General features: G+C 34.7%; 1 protein-coding gene across 1 annotated transcript; it reads left to right on the forward strand.

Moving 5' to 3' along the window:
- The first annotated feature begins 867 nt into the window (after positions 1-867).
- LOC117117318 lies at positions 868-11,685 on the forward strand. Its single transcript, XM_033261593.1, has 6 exons — positions 868-1,830; positions 2,025-2,282; positions 6,959-7,081; positions 8,828-8,922; positions 9,418-9,465; positions 10,030-11,685. The coding sequence occupies exons 1-6, from the start codon at positions 1,815-1,817 to the stop codon at positions 10,147-10,149; spliced, it is 660 nt and encodes a 219-aa protein (XP_033117484.1). The 5' UTR covers positions 868-1,814; the 3' UTR covers positions 10,150-11,685.
- The last annotated feature ends 6 nt before the right edge of the window (positions 11,686-11,691 follow it).

An 11,691-nucleotide genomic window follows, 5' to 3' on the forward strand; every position in this document is an offset into this window, starting at 1 on the left:
TATAATCTTTGAATTGTAACCTCCTTTAATATCCTATAACATGTATAATTCTTAAGTATTAGGCATTTATTATATTTTTATTCATACATATTTTGAGACAAACAAGTAAATTAATAATTATTGTCTTATGGATATTCAGAATATTGTAGCTGCAACCTACCTTTGATATATGGTTGCTAAGGTTACATACATTATTGAATAATGCAATCTGATTAGTAAAATACTGTAGATATATAATAACATCAACTTTATTTACAAATGGAGAAACTTGTCAAAAGACCGTTTTGACTTAAATACAAATTATACAAATTCACATGATGTAAAAAACAAAAGTAACAATCATTACAGCAAACTGAAAAATATACAATTATAAGCTAAACACAAGAAAATTTGAAATCACATTAATTTTAAACTTCATTAACATAATGCAAATAAGTTAATTCATACTCTGAGTATCAAAGTACATGCTATTGTGTTGTGATATAATACAAATATATATAACAACTAAATGGCCGTATTCAACTGGTCATTCTTTGTTAAAACCATGCCCACCTGCACAGTGGTGCCATGGAGGAAGAAAATTTTCTTCCTCCATGGTGGTGGACAGTGGTAAAATCCTACTTCACAAAGACGGCCAGTCGAATAGAAAACTGTTAAATACTCGACAAACCAAAATGGCTGCATAGTTACCGCGATACACACTGCGTAATCAAGGCTGCTTCGGATTGTGACAGTATGGGTTTTTCGTATAAAAAACTGCTTTCATCAATATTTTTTTTTTTATTCTGTTAGCCTACAAATATTTTTTTTACTTCAGTGTGGGTAATATTGTAATGAAATTTAATCTAAATTATATTAACGCAATGATGTTGCTAAACTGACCAATCGGCCATATTTGTTTTGGTCATGTGCACAACTTAACGCATTCTGGTTACGTTAATTTTCGTTGTCTACGAAATCTATTTTATGAACCAGTCGAATGAAAATAATGCTTATCGAAATTTTATACTCAAAGAAATGAACCAGTTGAATAAGCTCAATCCTTTCCGAGACACTAGCGCTCATAGGGCTGGAGCTTATCCCCAGTTTCTGTAGTGTGAAGCGGATGAAAGTTGTACTAGTCCGTCGCAGGTTAGTCCCCAGCAGTTTGCTGGTACCCATTGATACAGCTGGGTGGACTGAAGCGATGTAGCTAAAGTGCCTTGCGAATCTGCACAGCGGAGACTCGAAAACCCTGACTTTTCGATTGAAAGCCCGAACCTCAGCCGCTGCGCCAAACTGCCGCTACACAAATATATATATTAGTACTGTAATCTATAAAAAAATATATATCAGCAGATGATTTTAGTATTGTATTATTATTAATCCATATATGTTGTCATAGGCATGTTTTTGCTTCCCAGCAGTTTAGTTCGTCGGCTTTACTGGGCTACAGCTTCATTGTAACCGATTTTAGCAGTTCTTTGTTTTATTGTCATTCAGCAGTTACTTATTTTGTAGGTACAATATTCACGCCCATGCTTTTATCTTATGTATTTTGTAATACAGTATACTTCTTATAAATTCCTCCATTTACATCCTTGTCATTACCCGATGAAGAGCTATGCTCGAAACGTATTATTTTGAATAAATATTGGCAATATCTTACTTTCGCTTTGCGTTATCATTTGTCTATATATTTATATACAGAATACATAAGACAACAGACTAAGTATTCTTGCACAGCTGTGGTGACAACTTTGGGGTCTTTAAAGATGATATTTCGCGGTAGTGCATACCATTTTTGGTTAAATAGTATTTGTATGTATCGTTGAATGCGTGGAGCACTTGGTATGGAAAGCAGTGCTGTGTTTAGTTTGGCGGAGGGTAGGATTCTGATGGTAGCGTTTAATCTAATAATATTTCTTCTAAAAAAGACTAGTATATTGTCTATGCAGCATATCTTTGTACAGAAAGAAAGCAAATAAAATCAGTGTTAGAAATTCTGATTATTGGTTATTAAATAATTTTCAATTTTCTTACAGATTTATATGATGTCATGATTGATATTAGTTCTTATACTGCCGCAAAAAATGTCACAATCGAATGTTCTGCAAATGCCAGTCCACTTCCCGTGGTAAATCTCTTTAAGGATGGCAATGTTATCAAGAAAATCGAAAATAACTTGCGTTTAACACATAAGATAGACATTGTAACAGAGAGTGATGGAGGAAGCTACAAATGTACAGCGACAGACAGATTAAATTTTACTAAACAAAGTGACACAAAAGTTCTCAATTACTGTAAGTATAGCAATATTTGATAAAATAGGTTCATATGGTTTCTAGATAAATTTTATTCTTTTACTTATACAGTACCAGAAAAATTAAACATAGTTACAAACATATCTTTGTCATACACATTTATCTAAAGATGACGAAAAAGTCAATTCTTTTATAATGTCTATGTTTTATGAGATGCCAATAAATCAAAAGTACTGTACAGGGCCGGCGGAACGTTTTTTAAGGTGGGGGGGCCCCACTTATAAGATGAATGGGAATATGAATCATGCAGATCGGTAATCAAACCTAGGTGGTGGGATCAACATTCCTCCCCCGGGAAAATTTAGATTTCTAGATGGCTGGAAATGACCTTTCTCGACTTTTGAGCTAGGTGTCTAATGACTTTGTTCTTCAAAATTCAAGGTTTTCCCCCTCTTGAAAACGGTACGGTAAACTTTCTCATTACAGTAAATAGGCCTGTTATGTGTGTATACCTTAAGAAAATGAGTAGTTGCATATCGTATTCTTTTTTCAATGAATCGATAAGCGCCAAAGAAAAAGGGGGTCCATCCTAGATGACGGAAAATGAGCTTTTCCCCGACTCCCGTGGTGTCTTAATTACTTTTCAAAATTCAAGGTTTTTCCCTCTTGAAAACGGTCAGGTAATTTGTTCCCATTGTTATTACAGTAAAGGCCTTATGTATCTGTATACACATAACATAAAAAAAAAAAAATGAGTAGTTGCATACGAATTTTCCATGAATCGATGAATCACAAAAAGAATGGGGGGTCGGGGGGTCCTCCCCCGGGAAAATTTTGATTCCTAGAAGGCGGGAAATGAGCTTTCCCGACTTCTGGGGTGTCTTTTAATTACCTTTAAGTTCTTCAAAGTTCAAGGTTTTTCCCTTTTGAAAACGGTCAGGTAATTTTTTACCATTGTTGTTCGGTAAATAGGCCTTAGCTGCATATACATACATAAAAAAAATTTAAAAATGAGTAGTTGCATACGAATTTTCCATGAATCGATGAATCCCAAAAAGGAGGTGAGTCCGGGGGTCCCCCCCCCCCCCCCCCCCCCCCCCGGGAAAATTTTGATTACTAGAAGGCGGGAAATGAGCTATCCTGACTTCTGGGGTGTTTTTTAATTACTTTTAAGTTCTTCAAAATACAAGGTTTTTCCATTTTGAAAACGGTCAGGTAATTTTTTACCATTGTTATTCAGTAAATAGGCCTTAAGTGTATACATACATAAAAATGTTTAAAAAAATGAGTAGTTGCATACGAATTTTCTATGAATCGATGAACCCCAAAAAGGAGGGGGGTCCGGGGGTCCTCCCCCTGGAAAATTTCGATTCCTAGAAGGCGGGAAATGAGCTTTCCCGACTTCTGGGGTGCCTTTAATTACTTTTAAGTTCTTCAAAATTCAAGGTTTTTCCCTCTTGAAAACGGTCAGGTAATTTTTTACAATTGTTATTCAGTAAATAGGCCTTATGTGTGTATACATACATAAAAATTTAAAAGAAATGAGTAGTTGCATACGAATTTTCCATGAATCGATGAATCCCAAAAAGGAGGGGTCCAGGGGTTCTCCCCCGGGAAAATTTCGATTTCTAGATGGCGGGAAATGAGCTTTCCTGACTTCTGAAATGTATTTTAAGTTCAAGGTTTTCCCCTCTTGAAAACAGTCAGGTAAATTTTTTTTATGTGTGTATTCATACATAAACAAATGAGTAGTTGCATGCGTATTCTTTTTGCCATGAATCGATAAATCCCAAAAAGAAAGGGTGGTCCAGGGGTTCTCCCCCTTGAAAATTTTGATTCCAAATGGCGGGAAATGAGCTTTCCCGACATTTGAAGTGTGTTTTAATGACTTTTATGTTGTTCAAAATTCAAATTTTCTTAATGGAACAAATAAAAAACAAAACAAATTCAGCTTAACGGGTCCTGAAAATGTAGGTCTAGAATTATTTTTCTTTTCCCCCTTTTTTTTGTTGCCCAAGGGAGGGATCAGGACCCATGACCCCCTCCCCCATATCCGCCAATGTGAATTGCGAGAAAATGTAACTCGGTCGGGTATTGGATAAACAATCTCTTTCGCATCCTTCTCCTCCTTCTTCCCTTCTTCTTTTCTTGCATTTCCGACCATACAAAAATCTCCAGACATTGTATATTTTTTGCCAAAAAGTGGGGGGCCCGGGTTCCGCCGGCCATGCTGTACATCAAACCTGTCGATGTTGACAGGATTTTTCCGAATATATTGTGTAGGTTACTGCTAATAAGAATAACATGAAATATCTTGTAATGAGGTGCCATCTTCGTATACGTACACTTAAAAAAAAAATTAACGAGGCATGAAAGAATTTGTTTAGGTGTCCAATTTTTTTCTTCATTATTGACATGGATTTCTAATGAAATGAAAAACCCTTTTCCAGTGTTAGGTAATTTTAAAGTAGATTTGACAGCATAGGGGTATTCAAGTGCAATATTTTTACTCTAAATTCTTATAGGCCTATATAATGCAACTTATCAGTATCATTTGAATTGTGATTTTGTGTAAATGTGAGAGTTAGCAATAACTAGTGCTGTTCATTAGAAATTCAGTTTAGTTTGATTTACTTGCTTTCATCAGAAATTGAAGAAATAAGAATAAATATAAAATTAAGTATATCCATTTGTATAGGATAATGTAGCATAATGGTAAATCTTGGCTCTACTAGTAAACACCAGCAGTGATTTTTTCATGGACCCCTTCAACATATTGCAGTACTGTATGACAAGGAATTTACAAAATACTTATAATATTTCATGAAGACTAACAAATAAAATCCCCAGCTTAATGATATCAACAGCAACTCAGAATCTTGCTCAACTCAGTGGTGGCACCAGCGGACAGTCCAAGTGAGACCAGGTCGCTGTCGGGAGAGATGTCCAGCAATTTTTTTCGGAAAGACAACCATGCATGTACTTCATCAATGCAAGCTTCTAACTTACGAATTGTCTCGGAGGCAGCCTGGGGACTAAAAGATGTGTATAGCCATGGAGGTATGGTATAGCTGAGTATCGTCAGCGTAGATGTGATATATAATGGCATGTTTATGGATAACGTACCAGAGGACGCGTGTAAATGAGAAACAAAATGGGCCTCAAAGTAGAACCTTCAGGGACATCATTAATGGGAACGGGGCATAAGACAGCATATGCTCCAACAGACTGTTTTCTACGTGTTAAGAATTGAACCACGACACACTGTACCAGAAATGCCTAAATTTGAAAGTGTACTGATAAGAATACTATGATCTGTCTTATCGAATGCGGCAGACAAATCAAGGTACGCTGACAAGGTTCAATTTCCTTTGCAAAGAACCTGCAGTATAAAATTCATTCTAAAGCAATTCAAACATCAAATTAAATATGAATATTAAATCAAGTAACATGGCAAAAATGAAAAACAAAGCAGAGCTTTTACATAATATGCGAGTCGAATGGCCGAGCGGTTAGGGACTATAAACCGTAGGCCCAGTGTATATAATGGCCCGTGCGCACTATAAAGAACCCAGTATATCCTTTGAGACGAGTTGGGGGATACTCCGGTGAGAAAATAAAAACAGAAAAAAAAAAGAAAAAAAAGAGCATGTCTTAAGAAAGACCATTCCTATTATTCAACTCTGTTTTTACTCTCCTGTTTGTACTCCTACACTTTTGGAGTTTTTAGGAGGTCGGCTTTACCCACCAAAACCAGAATCATTGATCGATAAAGATGATTATTTCATGCATAACTGTGTTACCTGGCTTGACTGATTATTTTATCATAGTTACTATACAGCAATCAACAACTATTTAATTTCAGGTTAAGCGTTTCCATAATGTGGTGTATCAGGCTAGGCCTATTATTATAGCTATAATGCAGAACATTGAGTGTTTTTTTTTTCAAATATAAAAACCTATACCAAATTATATGCTATAGATAGGCCTATGTAAGACTTTCAAAACTAAAATTTTTATTATAGGAATTGGATATTTTTAATAAACTATTCAAAAAAATTCATACCATTGCCTTTTTAATCTCCTTTATCGATTTTATTTTAATTGTTTGGCTGTTACCCGTTTATTGAGATAGACCCCTCTGGAAATAAGTCCCTAAAAGGGACTTAGAGGGTTATCCTAATATCTCTTTTCCGTTTTTTGCCCATTTTTTCGCCTGTCAACGAGATTTTCTATGTCTGTATGTAATTTAAGAGATATTGAATAAAATCAAAAATCAAATCCAAAAATGTAATTTTCGAATATAGGTTTGAGAGATTGTTATTAACATTTTCTGTTTTACAAAACAAAAGTATTCTTTGCCTATCATGATCCTCTAGTGATATAATTACATTTGTTGATCAAAACGATTTCCAATGCGGTTGTCGTCAGCTTTCAAATTGTTTTCGAAACAGTTATATTATATTTTATACCATTCACAATTCCTCATCCCTCTTCTTTGGCCGCCTCCATTACCACCTCCTCCTCCTTTTACCACTTATTACTGCTACTGCTTCTCCCACCACCACTACCACTGCCATATTGAAAAAAAAAACAATATTTAGAGGTGCTATAGAAAAAAACTTAAGTGAATAATCCATAGGATAACTTAATTTCATAATAATCAATGATATATTTAATATAATCCATCTTATTTTTTAATATAATATTTGTAGATGTTGACTATTGTGTTTCTAATCCATGTGGAAATAGAGGGACTTGCAGACCTACAAATTTTGAGTTTACTTGTGAATGTGAACAAGGCTACAGTGGGAGATATTGTGAAAATAGCATTTACGGTGAGTATCGTAAATGACACGAACTTAGGCTACTGTTTTCATCATATAAATAAGCAATTGTAATCGTGAAAAATTTTTTTCTTTACTAGGGACATTTCATCACATGTACAGCATTTTATTTTTTATGTTGCTTCAAATATATTTTATAACACATTTAAGGTTTTTCAATGTTATGTAAAACTCAGCAACCTAATAAGGAGAAGGAAGTGCCATGGGGATGGATAGGTCATACTTTAAGGAAAGACCCTACAAATGTCACCAAGCAGGCCCTAGACTACAACCCGCAGTGGAAAAGAAAACAGGGCAGACCCAAGAACAACTGGCGTCGTCTCTAACAGAGACCTGAAAAATATCAATATCACATGAGTGGGGGGGGGGGGAGCCAAAGCTGCGGCACAGAGACGAGTGAGATGGAGACTCATGGTGGACACCCTGTGCTCCCCAGGGGGCCAAGAGGATTAAGTCAGGTCTTATGTAAAACTAAAATCACTAATTACGTAACATCAATTTTATTAAAATGTTCTTGCTGTTTCGATTTAATAATGGCACGGGAAGGATTGTAATTCCATAGGCCTACGGCTTAACAAAAAATTATTTATTTCCTTATTCATTACCGTATATATAGCGTATTATTCAATTATGGAAGAAGTATTCAAGGTGCTTTTCCTATGCGTATAATCAGCATCAGCACTAGTAATTTCATTGCGAATCCTTCACCTACCAGATACCCATTTATACTCCTGAGTGAAGAGAGGCAGTGTCTTGCCCAAGACACAAGCAGTGTGACGACCATCAGTCTCGAATCCCGACCTGAAGATTGAAAGCCCAACGCTTACACGCAGAGTCGCACGCTCTTACAATTATCCTTCATTTTAACATTGACAAGAAAACAGTAAAAACAACACGGAGGGACAAGTTCCTATAACCATAAGATTTCTAAAGAAATATTCTATGATATGATTCAATGTAATTATTTTATTACCACGGCTGCAAACGAAAAGAATTGATAGGTAGGCCCCTACTTTAAAATATTTCAAATAGTAATTTTTTTGGTAGAGCAAGTGGAATAATAAAAAAATGTCGGAATTGCAATTTCGAATAAACAATCAAGGAAACTAAAACTGTGGCACATCATTATCACCACCACCAATCACCACCATTGTCAGTTATCGTTGTAATTGGTGTTGTTACTTCCCTACTGGAATATACTTCATTAAACATTCAATAATAAAATAATGAAAATAAATAAAATAAAATGAAATAAAATAATTATGTTAAACTTAGACCTATAGCCTATAGCGATTCACACTATGAAACCCGGCATTGAATTAATCGCATATACAGTAATACGTACCCTAGAGAAAATTCCATGATGCTGAGCTGTAAGATCTGCGCATTTCTACATCTCTCTTTATTGTCTTTTATTTTATTTCTTCAAACACATATTTACAATAAACATAATTATTTTCAGACAAAAAATTAAATGCTTTCGCTTATCGAGTTTTGGCATAACATAAATTTGACTACTGAATTGATAGAGGGTAAAGCACTGAAAGCAAATGTTCTGTTTGCGATTACCATACACCCACTTTTACTCCTGGATGAAGAGAGACAACCGTATCTAAAGCGACTGGGACACAGGCGAAATGTACAGGGAAATTGAGAAGAACTGCACCCACTGCGCCAAACCGCATTATTATGATTGAAGTTGTATGACATTTACTGTTATATCTTCATCCCTTCCAGGCACAAGTTTGACAATTGGAATGTTGTTTGTGGGTATAATTGTTGGAGCCTTCGGAGTAATTGGTGGATTGATCGGCTACACGAGGATTAAACGGGTTTGTCAGATACCAAATCAAATTGTTGTTCGTGATATATTTAATAGTGTGCCTTCAACACATTAATACATAACACCCCCTCCCATTTCTGTTCAGTCAAATGATCCAAATTAAAATAAGCAATCTTGTACAAAATTATGTGTCATGCAAATCAGGCCTAATGGCTGCAAAGTCACTTATGAAAATGAACAGATTTTTTTTAACGGGTTGAAAATTTATAGGAAAAGGACAAATGGTCTTTCACAAGTAGGCCTACAAAGTAAACTTCTACTGTTTTTTCTTGTTTGTCGTAGTGTTAAAGGTAGCTTAAAGTTTCTTTTTTTTTGTGGCGGGCTTTCCGCTGTTTAATGAGCAGTTTAATCATGGTTTAATAAACAAACAAATAACAATGTGTGTTGGCAACATAATACTAAAGACAGAAACAAACAAAAAATAGAATGACAGAAAGAAATTACTGTAAATTCGTAACAATGATTATTTTTTATTTCAATTCAGAAGGCACAAATAGGCAAGAGGAGTGCGGACCAGAGACAGAACTTAGATGTAAGCTCTTAATATTCTAATTCACCTCATCTTTGTCACATATCCTCTTTATGTCACGTGCACAAAGCCTGCTTCTGTAAATTTCATAGGCTTTCTGTTTTGTCAAATGATTCTGGTAGATAGTTTATATTCACATTTCTGTTAGGGCCCGGACTAGGTGTAGTTTGTTTTCACTGGTCCTCCTTCCTACAATCAGTAGCATGCTATCGCGCCGGTTTGTAGGACAAACATGCTCTACTCTACCACTAAAACAGGCCAAATGGCAGCTGTATTCTACGGATTAATGAAAATTATTGTAAACTTGTAAAATGTATTGTTTTTTACAGAGTGATAATAAAGTATTGCAAATAGGTATTTATCCTAATTCTTTGCGACTTTTGAAACAATGATAAGAAATTATTTCACATAATATTTATCTATTCTAAAGGAATTTGAAACTCCCTCATTGTATTCATTTTTTCCTTTTAATTCACACTACAGTATTACCAAATATCAATTTACCAACAAGTAGCAATGACCTAAATTGCCTTGATATATTACCGTACGTTTCATATCTCAATACAGACTTACATGGAGTACGTAGTAGATGATCCAACTGCTGGCAATAAAGACCAAACTTACCAAGATCTACAACATAGAGAAGAAGAAACAACTTATGTTAATGCGATACCGAGAAAGAAATAAGAGTAGAGAGAGCAGTAGCTAGTTGGAGTGAATGCTTGTTACTTGTGCAAGGGTCATTATAATCCCAGCGAAATTTATCACTGATGATTGTACAACCGCGAATCTAAGAATTGTTTTAAGCTCTGTCCAGATTATGATTTTTTTTTTTTACAAAATATGTAGTATGTCCACGTAAAGTCATGATGTGCCTATTTGGTGATGATAATGATGTCATCAGACCATATTTAGACATGTCACGTGTTTTTAAAAATAACATTTGATAGTCTGGACAGGGCTTAAGTCACGTGTCACTCCAAATATCATACATAACTCACGTAGATTCATATATATTATTATTATATTTAAAACACTATGCTTAGAAAAGGTAGCATATAATGAAGTTGACAAAGCACATAGTTAGACAACACTTTCATATACTTTTTTAACAACCTTTATAACCGTTTATAATTTTAGACTAGACAAACGTTTGAATGTAATGAATCCCATATATCGAACTTCGACGTTTATATAATCATGTACTATTTTGAGTAAGGACAAAATGTTTGTGCCGATTTACCGTCCAGACGCGTGCACAGCTCTGGAAGAAATATATCGTAGCAAATGTCTTAGCATTATTGGCATATTTTGAGTTTATATGTATGTCTATTAAAGTATCATTAATAATAAAAGCAACACGTGTGATAAGTCATTATTCAAATTCCGTGCGTACTGTACAGTAAAAGCAGCAGAGTATTCAGTATGTAGTAGGTTAGTTGCACATTTTTACGAAATATAATGGAATAAAATATATTGACCATGTTAATCACTAAAATAAGTCAATATATGAAATATTGTTGAATAAATAAATAACAGGAAGTCTATTATAGACTACATCATTCACAACATTTTAGCATGTATTGTATAATCTATTTACCATATGTTTACCAGTAGGCATAGTATCTTACCTGCTTTGACATTATAACCACAATTATTATTGGCTATATTTAAAATATAATTCGACTTCAATTTGCAAACGTCTTTCTAATATTACAGTTAAAGACGAAACCGTATTTAATATTTGCTTTCGAATATTCTGTTATGGTAATAATATGTGCAGCATTTTGCCGACTGAGCTTAAAAAAATGATTATTTTATGGGCGGATCCATAGGGGTGATGGTCGTCGACGTCCGGTTTTCCCACCACCCTTAACATGTTAAAGCAGTGGATGATTTTTTTTTGGGGGGGGGGGGGCAGCGCCCTCCCCCTTTTGGAAAGTAAACTAAAGAAAAAAAATTGCCCAAATGTATATATGCATCGAACATAATATTTTGTATACAAAATTATTTTGGCATTTTTAAAGTTTTATAAAGTACTATTATCAGTGTATTGATGTATTTATTAGATTAGAGAAGCTTACTCCATATTCCACGCTTGCAATCCTGATTTCTTGGCATACAACTGTTAACCTAAATTATAGAGCTTGTAACTAGGTACTTAAGGAATATATTCAACATGCTGGAATATATTTTGTTTGCTTATTTTTGCTTCAAACTATTTAGTAT

This window comes from Anneissia japonica, unplaced genomic scaffold (assembly GCF_011630105.1).
Source record: "Anneissia japonica isolate Jap-2015-1 unplaced genomic scaffold, ASM1163010v1 scaffold2776_len101754_cov109, whole genome shotgun sequence".
Classification (NCBI taxonomy): domain Eukaryota; kingdom Metazoa; phylum Echinodermata; class Crinoidea; order Comatulida; family Comatulidae; genus Anneissia; species Anneissia japonica.